The sequence below is a fragment of the Cervus elaphus genome, chromosome 19, assembly GCF_910594005.1.
Source record: "Cervus elaphus chromosome 19, mCerEla1.1, whole genome shotgun sequence".
Lineage (NCBI taxonomy): Eukaryota > Metazoa > Chordata > Mammalia > Artiodactyla > Cervidae > Cervus > Cervus elaphus.
In genome coordinates this window covers 36,490,747-36,506,846 of record NC_057833.1, presented here as the reverse complement: position 1 = coordinate 36,506,846, position 16,100 = coordinate 36,490,747, and the positions used below count along the sequence as shown (strand labels likewise).

The 16,100-nt window shown below is 49.0% G+C and overlaps 2 protein-coding genes across 5 annotated transcripts; one reads left to right on the top strand and one right to left on the bottom strand.

Annotated features, from left to right (window-relative positions):
* The first annotated feature begins 64 nt into the window (after positions 1-64).
* Positions 65-7,665, top strand: THPO (thrombopoietin). Of its 3 annotated transcripts, none has more exons than XM_043875162.1 (7): positions 65-1,172; positions 1,621-1,666; positions 2,977-3,154; positions 3,393-3,520; positions 3,823-3,909; positions 6,414-6,581; positions 6,798-7,665. In XM_043875162.1, exons 3-7 carry the CDS (start codon positions 3,142-3,144, stop codon positions 7,461-7,463), a joined length of 1,062 nt encoding a protein of 353 aa, XP_043731097.1. In that variant the 5' UTR covers positions 65-1,172; positions 1,621-1,666; positions 2,977-3,141; the 3' UTR covers positions 7,464-7,665. The 3 variants fall into 3 exon arrangements, with proteins under 3 accessions (XP_043731097.1, XP_043731098.1, XP_043731099.1); XM_043875163.1 differs by having other exon boundaries at positions 1,534-1,666; XM_043875164.1 differs by lacking the exon at positions 1,621-1,666.
* A 3,474-nt stretch (positions 7,666-11,139) lies between these two features.
* POLR2H (RNA polymerase II, I and III subunit H) lies at positions 11,140-15,571 on the bottom strand. 2 transcript variants are annotated; one of them, XM_043875167.1, is made up of 6 exons: positions 15,453-15,562; positions 14,315-14,757; positions 13,272-13,355; positions 13,098-13,191; positions 12,468-12,551; positions 11,140-11,504 (listed from the first exon to the last, which is right to left on the bottom strand). In XM_043875167.1, the coding sequence occupies exons 2-6, from the start codon at positions 14,385-14,387 to the stop codon at positions 11,387-11,389; spliced, it is 453 nt and encodes a 150-aa protein (XP_043731102.1). In that variant the 5' UTR covers positions 14,388-14,757; positions 15,453-15,562; the 3' UTR covers positions 11,140-11,386. The 2 variants fall into 2 exon arrangements, with proteins under 2 accessions (XP_043731102.1, XP_043731101.1); XM_043875166.1 differs by having other exon boundaries at positions 14,315-15,571.
* Between the last annotated feature and the right edge of the window lie 529 nt (positions 15,572-16,100).

Here is a 16,100-nt window from a genome sequence, read left to right as displayed (position 1 = left end):
GGGAGCCCCAGGCCACGGAGGGGCAGAGACGGCCTGAGGCCTGGGCTGGCCACTGCGCTCGGACTGGGCTCCTGCCGGAAGGATGAAGAATTGTCTTTAAGGATGACAACGGGCAGGACGGGCCCATCAACTCATCTTCGCCTGTCTCTGGGCCCACAGCACCTCTCAAACGCCACACCACTCTCATTGCCCAGCCTGTGTCCCTACTTCCCCTCTGAGATCTCTCCTCTTTCCTCTGTCCCTGGGATAGGAACTTAGTCAGAAACAGACTGCATCCCCTTTCTGTCTGCTGACAGCGTTTCTCTCCCTACTATTACCTGTGCTCAGGCCCATCCAACCATCTCTTCCCCAGCCTGACACACTTCCCCACCCTCTTCCTTCACCTGGGGGACCCTCTGCCTCTCCACCCTACCCACAACCTCTTTTGTCTTGCTTTCCTGGTCATGACAGCCTCCCTGCCACCTCCCACCCCCACACTCCCACCATCCTTCCAACCATCCCAGCACCCTCCTTCTTAATCTTGGGAGGCATCTGGTCTGGCTGAACTGGAGAATTCCGGGATCTAGGCCATACTCCTTAGCAGACAGCCCCATCCTTGGGAGGAGGAGCAGGAGAGAGCCTGAGGACGAAGTTGGGGGGGGGGGTGGAGGAGGTGGGAATAAGGTCAAACCAGGAGGCCCCTGAAGACAGACCGTGGGGAGAGTAGGACTGAGGAGAAAGCAGAGGAACTAGAGCCAAGGCCAGTGGAAGAGGGGGGCCAGCAGGAGGTATTTGCGGGGGAGGTTCAGCAGCTGTCTTTCCTAAGACAGGGACACATGGGCCTGGTTATTCCTCTTGTCACATGTGGAGTCGTAGGAGATGGGAGAGGGAGAAAGACAGGGCAGGCAAAGAGGGCCGTGGCACAGAGATAAGTGGGCTTAGCCATCAGAGCCATGGGGCCCCAACAGAGGGGCACCTGAACCCAGCTTAATCCAGCACACGCATTCCCTCACCTTGAAGTCCTCTCAAACTGTCCAGACTGCTTCCTGGCAATGCTGACCCCTGACAGGGTCTTCTCTTAGTACAGGCAGTACCCACATTCCCACTGGCGAAGGAGGAACAAGACATGACCCCCAGTGTGTTTTTGGTGACGAAAGCAGGAAAGCAAGAGCCTGAACAGATTTTAGCAGCAGGTGTGTTGTCCAGGGAAAAGAAATTTGGACAGCCAGGAACCAAGAGACCCACCAGTCTAAAACCAGATCTCTGTACCTCTTCCTGAGGGGTGAAAACGTCCTGCCAGATTCCTCCTAGAAAAAAAAACTGTTTCCCTCCTGTCTTCTCCCCCAGCCGGTTCCCAGATTTCCCAGCTCCTAGGAAGAGACAGATCCCCCTATTCAAATCCTCCGTGCCGTATGCATGAGTGGGAGAGCTGGGCTCCATTAGTGAACCATGGTCCAGGCAGGGGCTCCAGGTCCTACGCAGGTGGGAGGAGAAAGCGTCACTTCCGGGGGTCATTGCCTGTGTCTAGTGGCTCCCTGCTCTCTGATTGGGCAGAATTGGCCTGGGCAGGCGTGTGACCCCAGTGCCCCAGAGGGGCTGTGCCCCAACAGCCACCTGTCTTCCTACCCATCTGCTCCCCAGAGTGCTGCCTGCTCTGGACCTGAGTCCTGGAGCCCTTCTCTACCCGGTGAGTGGCAAGCCAGGTTTGGAGTTAAGTGAGGGTAAGAAGGACAGGAAAGAGGAATTGGGCTCTCTGCTGGGGGAGGGGTAAGCAAACTGGAACCTCCAGGCACTGACCTTTGTCAAGAAGAGTGTGGCCTTCCCAGAATGGGAGGAGCAGGACAGAGCAGGGGTAGGGGGTGGGGTGCTGGGTTCTGAGGGACAGAAAACAGACTTGGTGGAATACAGCACAGTCCTGGCTGGCCCTCAAGAAAGGGGACATGAGCCCAGGGAGAAAACAAGAAAGAAGGTGCTTTTTGGACTTAGGGAACATGGCACTGAGGTGGACACAGCCTCAGCCCCCATTCATACCCAGTCATTCCTAATGAGCTTAAGAGGTTCTGAATCCTGGGGCTGGGGAAGCTAGGCCAGGCAAGCCAGGGCACAAGGAGAGGGTAATAGGAGGAGGGCTCATGAATGTTGACAGACCTACAGGAAATCCCAATATTGAATCAGGTGCAGGCCTCTTTGCACAACTTGTGAAAGAAGAAGGAAGCCATGTGGGGGGTCCTGCAAAGGAACTGGAAGGGGTCTGCAGAGGGGGCAGGGAGGAAGGTGAGGGCTATGGGACGATATGGTGGGTGTCTAAGGTGAGGTAAGCCCTGTAAGGCAGGCATCAGCTCACCCAGCAGGTGCTCATTCCTGGGCAACTTGCTTCAGGAAGGAAGTTCCAGAACTGTTAGCCTATCTCTTCTCCTTGAATAACCAAAGAAAAACCCCAAGAGGCTTTATGTGTTGGAGTAGATAGAAAAAGAATGAGAGGTTAATTTCTCCCACATCATCTTCTCAATCTTTTAGTAACTGACTTTTATAGTTCAGTTTTATTTTGGTCCAATTCCCCTCCTCAACCCCACTCCCCAAGCTACCCCTGAGCACATTGTACATGTTTGCTAGCTCCTGGTCCTGGCCCTATAGCCATTTCCAATCTTTTCTCCAGGCTTGTGCCCCAGTGCTTCCATTCTCTATTCCCATTCCAGGTTTTCTCCAACCAAACGAGCAGAGTTACTCAGATTTTGAGGCAGTTAGATATGTGTGTACATATTCTGTCCTGCTGCTCTTGGTGGGGGGCTGGGGCACCAGAGCCACCTCAGAGGTACTGAGGAACTCTGACAAAGACGAGACACTGTATGGTACAATCACAAGATGACTGGAACAGTTGGGGCTTTAGCAGTTCTAGGCTGGTCAGCATCTCACACCATCCCAACGTCTATTCCCCCAGCCAGGCAGTTTCTTTTCTTTGAAACTCCATTAATTGTTCATCATTCCTGTCACTTGCAGGATAGGTTCTAGATCCTCCTGCTCCTTGGCCCACCTGTGCCCCACCTGTACCCCGCCCCACTCTGCCCAGAAGTGCAAGAGCCCAAGCCGCCTCCATGGCCCCAGGACGGATTCAGGGGAGAGGCCCCATTCAGGGAGCCACTCCAAGCAGACAGCCTGGCCAGAATGGAGCTGACTGGTAAGAAAACCCTTGGAAGAACTAGGGCCAAATCAGAACCTGGTAGAGGGAAACGAGAAAGGAAACGTGCTATGGTGGTAGGTTGGGCGGGAGGCGGCCAGTCTCCCAGGAATAAGGGCTCTGAGCAGCAGATTCCCTGGATTTCAGGTCTGGGTCCTAAAGAGGAATTTCTGGACCGCCAACTGACAATGATTTCTTCTTTATCCACCCCTTTCAACTTCACCTCTCCTCATCTAAGAATTGCTCCTCGTGGTCATCCTTCTCCTAACTGCAAGACTAACTCTGTCCAGCCCGGCTCCTCCTGCCTGTGACCCCCGACTCCTAAATAAACTGCTTCGTGACTCCCATGTCCTTCACAGCAGACTGGTGAGAATCCCCAAGCACTCTCCCTTCTGCCCACTTAACTGGAAAGATACCCTTACTACCACCACTCCCTCTCACTCCCCAATCCAATCACTGCCCTTCCAATATTGTCTTAGTAAGACCACCACCACCACCCCCTGACCCGATTACTACCCCTTTACAAAGATTATGGTTTATAATCAAATGTTCTCTTAAAAGCTCTAGTCTGGTTATATTACTCATGGAAGCCTATCCTGGTAATTGGACTACCATAACCCCCTCTATTTCGGTGCCCTCTCCACCACCCCACCAATCTTTTTCAACAGAGCCAGTGTCCAGACATTAACCCTTTGTCCACACCTGTCCTTCTGCCTGCTGTGGACTTCAGCTTGGGAGAATGGAAAACCCAGAGGGTAAGAAAGCCATCCTTTCTCTTGGTTTCCCTAATCCTGTCTTCATCTGTTTCCTACTGATTCCCATGGATTTTACAAAATTTCTGAGCTCTCTTTTAAAAAAGAGCTCCCCTTCAACTTGGCCACCCTAACCCAATATACATTCTACTATGGGGATATCTTCTGGACAAGATGATGGCTTGTGGCCCAGTATGTTAAATAGAGTCAAGGCTGACCATGAAAAGCTGGATAGAGGTCTCTCATGGCCATGCCTTTGACCTATTTCCATTCAACCGTTTTTCTTTTTTTAAGGCAAGAAACAGTAGTCAATTTATTTTGTAGCATACTATTAGCCTCATTGACCTTTAAATTCAGATTTTCCCCTTTTTTCAGCTTTATTGAGATATCATGGGCATATAACATTGTATAAGTTTAAGGTAGTATACAACGTGTTGATATACATATATTATGAAATGATTAAATTAGCTAATACCTGCATCATATCCTGTAATTAATATTTCTTATTTATTTATTATTCTGGCTGCACTGGGTCATCTTTGCTGCATGGGTTTTCTCTAGTTACAGAGAGCAGGGCCTGCTCTCTAGTTGCGGTACACAGACTTCTCATTGTGGTGGCCTCTCTTGTTTTGGAACACAGGCTCTAGGGCATGCAGGCTTAGGTAGCTGCAGCTCGAGGGCTCTAGAGCAGGAGCTCAGTAGTTGTGGCTCATGGGCTTCGTTGCCCCACAGCATGTAGGATCTGCCTGGACCAGGGATCAAACCCATGTCCCCTGCATTGGCAGGTGGATTCTTAACCACTGGACTACCAGGGAAGCCCTAATATTTCTTTTTTGTGCTGCGAAAATTTTAAATCTACTCTCTTAGCACATTTCAAGTGTACACAATTCAGTTTTATGAACTGTAATCACTGTATATTAGACCCCCAAAACTTATTGATCTTAATCTGTTCAACCTTAAGTTGGTGTGAAGAAGCAAGACCGATCTATCATCCTCTGATGACACAAAGCTGGGAGGCACACACACACAAAAAAAAAACTGGGAGGCACAGCTAAAATAACAAAAGACAGAATGAAGGTTCAAATTGCTAAAAGACTAGGTCAAAAACAAAGATGTATATAACAGATGTATATAAAACTCTGGATGTATCAAGTAACTGAATAAAATCCACTTCCATCTTTCAGGCCACAGTGCCCCTGCTTCCCTCACATAAATTTATAGCCCTAGTACTTACTATGAAAAAGACCTGGGAGGGTTGGAGTGCCTCAAACTTAGCATTGTAATATTACTGAAGCAGCAGCTTCTAACTTAAAAAGTTAGAGATCCTAGGTGGCTTTAGATGTTTAACATCCACTGTGTAGAAGTATTCCTAAAAAGCTCTATTCTGAGTGGACTGCACATTTAAAGAAATTTTTATTGGAGTATAGTTGCTTTACAGTGTTGTGTTAATTTCCGTTGTACAGCAAAATTAATCAGCTATACGTATACATACCCCTGTGTTTTTGACTTCTTCCCATTAGGTCATCACAGATCATGGAATAGATCCCTGTGCTATACCATAGGTTCTCAGTAGTTATCTATTTTACACATGGTATCAATAGTGTATATGTGTTAATCCCAATCTCTGACTTCACCCCACCCATTTCCCCCTTGGTATCCATAGGTTTGTTCTCTGTGTCTGTGGACTACACTTAAACTACTGCACTGAATACTAGCCATCCTCTTTTAGATGCATGCTAATTTACTCAGGGGACCGTATTAAACTAGCATGTCTCCAAAAGGAGGAAGCAACCTGAACAGTGAGAGGTTAGAAAATATGTTATGTGAGGAATGGTTTAAAGAAATAATTAAGCTCATGTGATTGGGTTGGAGAAGAGTGGCCATCTTATGGTAGAGCACAAAGTGCTTTAGTCTGAGACTGAAGAAACCTACTAGAAGGGAGTACTGCTGAGAAGGTCAGCTCCTCTGCCCTCAAGACACCTAGAATTCCCTTGTTTCCCTCAGGTCTTCTGAGGAACAGGGCAGGGAGGAAGGGCGATTGCTAGTGATCCCTTGTAGAGCCTGTTCTGCCATTTATCAGTAAGCCTCTTCCCTTCATCTTTATAATTTTTACGATGGTCTCGTATCTACGTTAAGGTTTTGAAAATCGTATGATCCTAACATTCTGTAGAAGGAAGACTGGATTTGCAGCACTAGAACCAAGAGGTAAAAGCTATAATAGGGCAGATTACAGAATAATGTAAGAACGGGAAAAAAAATAAAAATAAAAAGAGCTTTTCTTACTGAAATTACGTGTTAAGAGCCAGCTGGGTTACCGGACACTGGAGTTATTCAAGCAGAGGCTGATGACCAATTGTCGGGAGACTGAAGGAATTCCTGTGCTGGGTGGGACCTAGGTCCTGTCCAATTCTCAGCTCCTATGATTCATTCTGCTGGCTGCTCTTACAGACTCCCCACCCGCTATACCCTTTGAAGCTGTCCGCTTCTCTCTTCCATCTCTTTCTCAGGAGCAGACCAAGGCACAGGACGTTCTGGGAACCACGACCCTTCTGCTGGAGGCAGTGATGGCAGCGCGGGGACAGCTGGGCCCCACTTGCCTCTCATCCCTCCTGGTGCAGCTTTCTGGGCAGGTCCGCCTCCTCCTTGGGGCCCTGCAGGGCCTCCTAGGAACCCAGGTAAGTCCCCAGTCAAGGGAATTAGAGAATATTTCTTTTCTGACTCAGTCCCCTTAGAAAATTCTGGAAATCCTGAGGGTGGAAGAGCTGACCTGCTAAGGAGTGCATCCTCCCAGTCACAAAGCCTGGGTTCTGGCACCTTATCTTCCCCATGTAGACAGGCGGGCATGATATCTGGCCCAGGTCTCTGGCCTCAGGCCCACCCTCTGCCCTCAGCTTCCTCCACAGGGCAGGACCACAGCTCACAAGGATCCCAGTGCCATCTTCCTGAGCTTCCAACAGCTGCTCCGAGGAAAGGTGCGCTTCCTGCTGCTTGTAGTAGGGCCCACCCTCTGTGCCAAGTGGACCCCACCCGCCACAGCTGTCCCGGGCAGCATCTCTCCATTGCTCACACTGAACAAGCTCCCAAACAGGACTTCTGGATTGTTGGAGACCAACTCCAGTGTCTCAGCCAGAACTACTGGCTTTGGACTTCCGAACAGGCTGCAAGGATTCAGAGCCAAGATTCCTGGTCTGCTGAACCAAACCTCCAGGTCCTTAGGCCAAATCCCTGGACACCTGAATGGGACACAAGGACCCTTAAGTGGAATTCACGGACTCTTTCCTGGGCCCTCACCCAGGGCCCTAGGAACCCCAGATATTCCTCTGGGAACTTCAGACATGGGCTCCCGGCCACCCTACCTCCAGCCTGGAGATTCTCCTTCCCCAGCCCATCCTCCCCCTGGACAATACACACTCTTCTCTCCTTCGCCCACCTCACCCATCCCCATGGTCCAGCTCCAATCCCTGCTTCCTGACCCCTCAGCCATCACACCCAACTCTTCTAGTTCTCTTCTAGTTGCAGCCCGCTCTCACTTCCAGAATCTGTCTCAGGAAGAGTAAGGTACTCAGCATTGCCAACATCAGCCTTCTCGTACGTCCTCTTACTTGTAGGAGAGGCCCTGGGAGACAACTGCAGCTATACAGGCATACCTCATTTTATTGCTCTTTGTAGATACTGTATTTTTTACAGATTGGTTTGTGGCAACCCTGTGTTGTCAGATGATGGTTAGCGTTTTTTAGCAATAAAGTATTTTTTAATGAAGGTATGTGCATTGCTTTTTTAGACTTGATGCTATTATTATACACTTAATAGACCACAGTATCATGGAAACATGACTTTTATATGCAGTAAGAAACCAAAAACAAATTGTGTGATTTGCCTCCTTGTGATATTCACTTTATTGTAGTGGTCTAGAACTGAATCCACAATATCCACAAGGTATGCCTTTATCAGATTTCCTGCTTTCACCTGAAACCCAAAGTCCTGGTGAAGGGGGACATGCAGGACAGAAAAAGTATAATTTTTTACTATATGCCAAAAAACTTCAAAAGCTATTTTTTAAAACCATCAATAATATTCACCAGAGCAGTTAGTTATCTCTGGTCTATTTTCTGCACAAATTTACAACTTACTAATTCTCTATATATTTTTCATGTGATAATTCTGCAAAGGCCTGACCTGGCCTGGCTTCTCAACAGAGGTGGAACTTATCTCAGAGGAAAAAAGCATGTGTTTTCTGCTCAGAACTAAGGTTAGTCTCTCTACTCTCTTTACTATCATTTTTAATGGAGCTCTGATCCCCTTTTCTTAGGAGACCCTTACTCTTGAGAAATGAATGCGAGGTCTCTCAGAAAAGTTCCTCCATAACAGACAAAACTGAGAGGAATTAAATAATGAAGAAATGAGAGGACCCAAAGCTACCTGAAAAGCGAAGGGAAGATGTCTTCTCGTGGGCAACAGATCCCTCCCCCCGCCCCCACCCCCGAGAGAAGCTAACAGGAAGCTCTGGAGAGACTTACACCCCAGGTAAGGTTGTACAGATGGGGTCAGTCAAGACAAGATGAGACTTGGATGTGACAGCTGAGCAAACAGCCAGCGCTTCAGCAGCTCAGCAGGAAACTTCGCCAGGCGCGGGTTCCTGCCTCCCTCCTGTGGAGGTCAGGGGGAAATGCAGGAAGTGGCTTGAGTCAGTCTCCTAGGGCTCACACAGCAGGAGGGGCAAGTACAAGTCAAGTGCAAGTTGAAGGCTCATTTCCCAATTCCCAGAAGTATATAGTATCTGAAAAGCAAACCTGTGTGACCACCATAAACTCTGCCTGGGGATGTCTAGAAAAGAAGGTAAGCTTATGGGGCTTTTTGAATAAATGTCACCTTGGTACTTAGGAAGAAGAGGTTTATATTGCCCCAAACACTCCATTGCAAAGGTCAACACTACCTTCAGAGGCTCCTGTAGGAAAGCTATTGGAAGTTTTTCCCCTCCCACTTCAACTCCCCAAAAGACAGCAAAAGCTACCATTAGGTAGAGGAGCAAGAAACCTAGGGTTCCAAACACCACAAAAACCCCAGGGTCATTAAAGGCATTCCAAAACAACAGAGTGAAAGCCATCATGTCAGGAACTTAATGCACATTACCTTTAACACTCACACATCCCTATAAGGTAGGTTATTAACATCTCTGCTTTACAGACGAGGAGCAAGTTCCCAGCGGTTTCATAGCCTGTGAGCAGGAAAAGAAACACCCTACGCTGACTTAGTCTGGAGCCCAAATGCTCCCCAGTGTGGTACACTGTCCAATGTATCAGTGTCTCTATTTATCAGAAGAAATTTCCAAGTCCTTAGAGAGTACACATCAACAGTTAAATGAGTTCTGAGTAGAAAACCAAAGCTCTTGGTGGGGTGACCAATTTAGGCATCTCCAGGTGTTCCCCCCACCCCCCCACATCATGGACAGAATAGTTGCCATGGAGAAAAAAATCAACAAACACACAAAGCTCAAAAGTGCCGTCCAAATCTCAGATAGTGACAATTTCTGCATAGAAGAGAATCAGTTTATCCACACTACAAATTCCAATGTGGAGTTAAGGGAATGGTAAGCGGAAATTTTGATTTACTGAAAGATTAAAGGAGGTTAAATCTAACGATCAAATGAAACACTTTATGGTATATGAAAGCCAGCACCCCATACATGACACGCGAAAGGGACCGAAGACAAAGAAAAGTTTTCAGCACAGTCAGCTGAGAAACAAAAGATGGCAAGACTACAAAAAGTACACAGCCAGAAAGCTCCAGGCATCCAGGGCTGGCATCTGACTTACCCTGGGGCAAATGCAAACAACTCATGGGCTGCTCCAGTGTAAACTAACTTGCCTCTATTGAACATCTAACCCGTCATTCTATCTGGCTGATTCTGTCCCTTCCTCCTTTTACAGAAATGACAAAAAATTATTACAACGAGGACACTCTTTATCTCTATTCAACTGTATGCCAGCTCTCTCTCTTCTGCCACCCCAGGGCGACTAGGACAGTCTGCTACCCAACAAACCATTATTGGTAATTAGCTTCCCTTTCTCACCTAAATCCATCTTGCTCCAATCCCTACAAAAACAAATTTGACTGCACAGAAAAGGTTCTAGGATTCCATAAAAATTCACCCCAACTCAATTCAAGTCCTATTTCCCTCTCCCTCCACCCCACAGTAAAGCAAAAGAAACATCTTTTCTCCACCACCACCACCCTGCCCATCCCCCACCAGCCTTCGGAGGCCATACATTTTCAACCCATTTCTCTAAGTACTATTCCTAACACCTTCAGTAAAGACCTGAAAAGGATGGGGAAGGAAATACCCCAGGCATCCCAGCAGGATGACCAGCTCCCATGGCAAAACTGGGAGATCAAAAGAGACAACAGCTTAATACACACAATCTTTCTGAATTGTTATCCTGAACTTCCCAGGGGAAATCAGGGTCCCATGTACTTTCTGAAACCACAAATGCCAGGCCGAAGACTGAGCTCGGATGCTGTAGTCCTTGCAAGCATCACCACTGCCTCAACTTTGCTCTCCCCACTACTGTTAAATTAGTGACTGCAGTCAGGCTACTGTATTGTCCAGGGCACTGGCACTGAACTGCCAACCTAATTGGTATTGCTGCCCTGTCCATTTCACTGGTCTGTGTGGCAGCTCTCTGTCCAGTGTCACTGGTGAAAACCACTGCCCCTTACCCTCCCTCCAGGTCACCGCTAGAATGTAGAGCAGAGATAGCTCATCGGCCTGCTTCCACACCCATCAGATCATTCCTCCTCCCCTCTTCAGAGTCCCCATGTTTGTGTCTAAAAGCCTCATCTCAAAGCTTCCATAAAAATGATGAATGCTTCCAGGCTATGCAGGCAACACAGTCAAGTCAACGTGATCTGACTTCCTGAGAGACTGAAAGTGTTGGAAGAACACAAGCAAGGCTCCTTGCCTATTCAAAGTTCTATGCCAAATGGGTGGTGCTCTCAGGAGCCAAAAGCACACTTTCTCTCCCATACAGAAAATCACCTTGGAGGGGAAATGTTGGGGATGGTCAGCCAGGAGCCTGAAATAATCCTGAACCCAGATACTGAAAGGTTGGGTTAGATCCTGTATTGACACCTGATCATCTGGCTGTGGGCCATAAACATAATGCAGCACAAGCAAGTTGAAAAAAATGATTTTAAAATGGGAAAAGGCCTTTTTTAAAAAGGAAGGAAAAAGAGTCTGAAAAAGTAAAGTTTAATTTAAAAAATCATGTACGTAAAACAGCTATTGATTCATCTTAAGCTCTCCCAATGGGTCTTTCACAGGCAAGTCAGTTTCCCAGAGTCCAGACCTCTTAAAGATGCACCCACAGTGGACAGAGAGCCAGCCCTGTGTGAACAGGTGAACAACAGCAACTGCTATTCGGGCTTGAACTAACATCCAAGACCTGAGTGACTAAGCAGCAAGGCTAGCTTCCTGGGTGGTTCAGAAGGCAAGTTTCTTCATGAGCAGATACACTCTGGAGTCCACTTCAAATCCATGCAGGTTGTTGGCATCACCCTGCAGCCTCATGAGCAGGCCCCCATAGGACACGTAGGCAGAGCTGAAAAAGAAGACCCAGTCCCGTGAGTCTGACTGCCAGAGCTAACACTGCTACTCGGCTGCTCTCCATGCCAGCCTAAGAAAAAAAGGCAGCCTTCTAGAGTTCTGTCATTAGGAACCAAATTGCACAGATATGTGCAAGGCAGTGTTTTTTTTATCAGAAAGGTGGAAAATACTCCATGCCCAGAATAAGGGAAATGGTCAAATCAATTAAGATACATCCATTTATTGGAATGTTACACAGCTATAAAAATGTTCAGGAATTTAAAAAAAAAAATGTTTAGGAAAAGCTTTAAACTGACATGAAGAAACATGTTTTACATAACATTAAGCAAATGAAACAGAACAAAACATTGTAATAAACAACATGATCTCAAAGAAAAAAGTACATGGGAAAAAAAAACCTAGAATATTCAAGAATGTTTATGTAGAAGATTCCCTCTGGTTATAGAATTATAGGTGACTTTTTTCCTTCTTCATATTACTTTTCTGCTTTTCAAATTTCTTGCAAAGGGCACATATTGTTTTAATAAGGTTTTAAAGAAAAGGAAAAAATAGTTGGGCAGAGAAACCAAAAAACTAGGGATTGAATTGCAGAGTAGCAAAACACACACACACACACACACACACACACACACACACACACACAAACAAGCCTAGCAGTTTAATCACTTAGGCTGCATTTAGTTCTTGGAGAAGTAACTTTCCTTGGCATTTCACTCAGCAAAATTAACAGTTTCTCATTTAGATCACAGGCCTTAAGATCCTGACAGAGGGCAAACTGAGCAGCCTACATTTCAGACCAAAACTGTTCCCAAAACAGTTCCTTTCTGGGTCCTGCTAGGTCTGAGGTGCTTGAAGAAAGAAATCCAGGGAGGCTGAGGATGGTCCAGATTTTCAAAGCATAGCCCAAATCCTCACAAAATGAGGAGGGAAAGGGCTCTCACAAGACAGCAGGACTTACAGGCGTGTTGCTGCTTCAGTAGAAGTTTCGTCTCCCTCAATCCTGTACACCTTCCCATACATGACATACTCAAATTGGTCAGCCCTGTGGAACAATAGGGGCAGTTATCCTTAAATACAGTTAACAAAAGTAATAGGCCCTTTAAAAAAATGGTGACTGGTAACTATATGCCAGCATCATAACACCACGCACTTTCTAAACGTGATGTCATTCAATCCTCACAGCAACCCTGTGAGCTAGGTGTGACCATCAATATGTTACTGATGAGAAAAAACTAAGGTTGAAGGAGGTTAAGGTTATTCAACAAATAAGTGGTAGAGCTGAGATGTGAACTGAGTGGGCATCCAAAGCCTTTCCATCACACTAAACGCCCTCCCAAGACACAAGGCCCGCAAAGCCTAGGTCATTCAGTGCTCATTTCCTCCACTATCAAAAAATGACAACTCACACTGTAATCACTGCTTTGGAAAAACACCTGGATGTCTGGATTCTTAAGTGCTGCAGTTTCCTTAAGCTAACACAGAGTCTGCTGATGATCATTTATTTCATGAATTAAGTAAGGGTCTTTCTATACACCTATCTACTTAGTCCTCAGGCACATTTCAGGGGCTCCCTTTTCCACCACCTCACCTGGAAGGCCTATCATCTGTGGGGTTGTATTCACCATCATCCAGAGTACCATCTTCATATAAGGTACTGGCTATGACCAACCGGAACTTGTCACCTGAAAATAACAGCGATATCAGAGGCTGAAGAACAGCTGAGATGACAAAAAGCCTCCTGCTGTTTGTGTTCAATACTTACCCAAGTCTACAGGGTAAATCTGAATGTTTACATCAAGGATGAGGTCCATCTTGAAAGATTCACTCTCACAATGCAGCCGAGACACTGGAGGGGAAGAGTGGCAGAAGTTAATTGCCTGTGGCCCAGGGCAGACCCGACAGGGCAGGGCAGACAGGTACTTCAGGGGACTGGATGCAATACAACACTCAGTCTAATGCAGTCTGTATCCACTGGCCTCTCGTCTGTTCTCACAGAAGTGCAGGCTCGATCAGAATCACACATGCAAGAAGGAAAGGGGAGACAACCTGTGGCCAGTGGACAGAATCCACAGAAAAGAATCAAAGATCCTCTGGCAATAAATAATATTCAGGTTCTAGGCCAACCTAGGTGATTAAGAAACAACCTGATTTGGGGCAAGGTATTCATTCATCCTACGGTTTCCTCTCCCTGTGTCAGGGGCTGTGCTAAGGGGATTGATTATCAAGATGTGTAAAAACTGGTGTTTGTCCCCAAGAACATATCAGTGTCCAGGCAAAGGAAGAGACACCCAGGAGAATTACTGATAAACGACAGACTAAAGAGGTGTATACCAAGCAGTCAACTCTTAAACTCCAAGAGGATTTTACAAAGAGCTAAAGCCTCTGAGGAATGGGATGTGAAGTCGGATAATTCACTGTACAACCCTGGGTGGGCTGCTTAGCCTCTCAGAGCAAAACGGGTAAGACACCGCCTACTCTTGGAATAGAAGAAGTGAGACAAAGTATGTGTAAAGTTTACAGTACAGAGCCTAGTCCAGAGTGGGGAGCGATTAGAAAAGATGCCTGGAGTCCACCAGCACCAGGAGAAAAGGCCACCCAGGCACCGAGCACAGCTTGTGTGAAACCAGGGAGAGCTCGGGAAGCTCCGTTTTCTTATCTATACAATTATTTCTCGAGAGAGGTCCCGACACCAGGACCCGCCGGTAGGGAAAGGCCACGCGAAAGTTGGGTGGACAAGCGGCCTGGGGGCGTGTACCCGAGGTGATTAGCCCCTTCCCCCAAACCGCCCCTCCAAACCTTGCTTACCTCGGTCAAACTTTTTGCCTTCCGGGTCAATGTCTTTTACATCAAAAATATCCTCAAACAGGATGCCCGCCATGGTGAGGGGGCCACGAGAGTAGCAGAGGGACTGAGCGCGCGACCACGACGACTAGGGGTAGCGCACCCCCTCGCGTGGAGGAAAAGAGAGGCGCTAAGGAGACGCAGCGCTGGGACCGCCGCAGCAAATGAATAGAATAACGCATGCGCACAGACGAGCTGTAAGGCGGCCACTTCCGGTGCCTAGCTCTCGGGGCTTCTTAACTTCCGCCCCGAACGATGGTTTCCGAGAGGTTTCAAAATTGAGGGCTTGTTTCGGGTCCAGAAAACCCCGCCCGGGGCGGTGACACGATAGGTCCCACCTCCGACCGAGGTGGCGTCGCGTCCGGCTCTCTCCCGAGGCTCTACTGCGCCCTCTTCAGAAGCCGGGTCTGGAAGACTGGAATGCTCAAGGGGCCTGCCCCCGCCAGGGACCTTGATCCTTGGCCCAGAGAAGCCCGGCCCGAGCCCTACCCTGCCCGTCCGCGAGCCCGCCGAGGTCACAGTCCGCACGGAGAGCGAGGGGAGCAGCACCCCGCCCCCAGGGCGCCGACCCAGCTGGGCGCAAAACCCAGCCCTTCCAGCTGGCACCCAGGCCGGCCCGGGCCGGCTTGTCCCAGCTGGATGTCACCTGAGCCGGGTCCCTCCAGTTTGGGAATTTGCCATGATGTCACCATGGGGAAGAAGGAAGCTGCACCGTCCCCTTCCCTGCTCTCTTCCCTCACACCGCCCCTTCAGCAGGGCATTAACTCCAAACCCACTGCCCTCCTCGAGCCCTGCCCCTTAAGCTCTGTTCTTCCCTTTCCCCTACCACGGTCTTCTCCTTCTAGACAAGCTCTCCTACGTGCCTCTTCATCCCGGCACTGCCCTGTCCTACAGATACCACGTCTTTCTTTACATTGCCCCTTCCTCTAGGGTGCCGGCTCTCACACCGGCACCTCCTGGGCACTGCTCCCTCACCCGGGAGCCCCCTGCGACCTCCCGCGCGCCCCTTCACCCCGGCGCTGCTCCTCCTGCACACGCCTGTTTCCTGGGCACTGGCCTCTCCTGACGCTCTCCCTGACGCTGCTCATACACCAGTGCTCACCCTCTCTGCTCTGTCCTCCGGACCCTCATAGAGGACGCAGAGCCCCAGCAGGCCGTGTTCCCCCATGGCGGCTGGACGTCAGCACCTACTCCGGTTTCTCTTTGGGCCCTGACAGGGAGAAGCGACCTCTGTCCCCCCCACGCCCGCCTCCCAGGCACCTAGACCTCCCTTCCCTCTGGCCTCACCCATTCCCGTTCCCTCCCCACCCCCGCACTAGCCGAAGGCCAGGTGGCTCCAAGTGCACCTCCCTGGGGGTGCTTCTGGGGGACCCGCAAAGAAAGGAAGGAGAAAGGAGGGGGATGACAGAGACCGAGGGTCCTAGTTCCAAGCAACCGCCGCTTCTGGGCCTAGCTACCCCCTCCGAGTTCCCGCCGGCTTTGTTTTTCATCCCCCAGGAGAGCACAGGGACCTTGCCTGGCCAGTCAGCCGTTGGCCCCTCCAGAGAAGCAAGAGAGGGGACCGCCCCTGAGGGATTCGGCCCGAAATCTGATTTAGACGGCTCGACCGCCCCCTTCCCCAGGCCCTACCGAGCCCTGGCGTGTCCAGCCCCTCCCGACCCGGCGCGCAGAGCCGCAGCCGCGGTCCGGCCCCTCCACGTGCCAGCGGACCCGCCCCCGCCCTGGCCCGGGACGCCCCTCTCAGCCACCG

Bases quoted from the DNA above. Each gene is read 5' to 3' on its own strand.
- THPO (XM_043875164.1), top strand. The intron at 3,910-6,413 runs GTAAGAAAGCCA...TCTCTTTCTCAG, and splicing joins GAGAATGGAAAACCCAGAGG to GAGCAGACCAAGGCACAGGA. The intron at 6,582-6,797 runs GTAAGTCCCCAG...CTCTGCCCTCAG, and splicing joins AGGGCCTCCTAGGAACCCAG to CTTCCTCCACAGGGCAGGAC.
- POLR2H (XM_043875166.1), bottom strand. From the start codon at position 14,387: ATGGCGGGCATCCTGTTTGAGGATATTTTTGATGTAAAAGACATTGAC. The intron at 13,356-14,314 runs GTAAGCAAGGTT...CTTCCCCTCCAG, and splicing joins AGGCAAAAAGTTTGACCGAG to TGTCTCGGCTGCATTGTGAG. The intron at 11,505-12,467 runs GTAAGTCCTGCT...CTTCTTTTTCAG, and splicing joins ACTGAAGCAGCAACACGCCT to CTCTGCCTACGTGTCCTATG.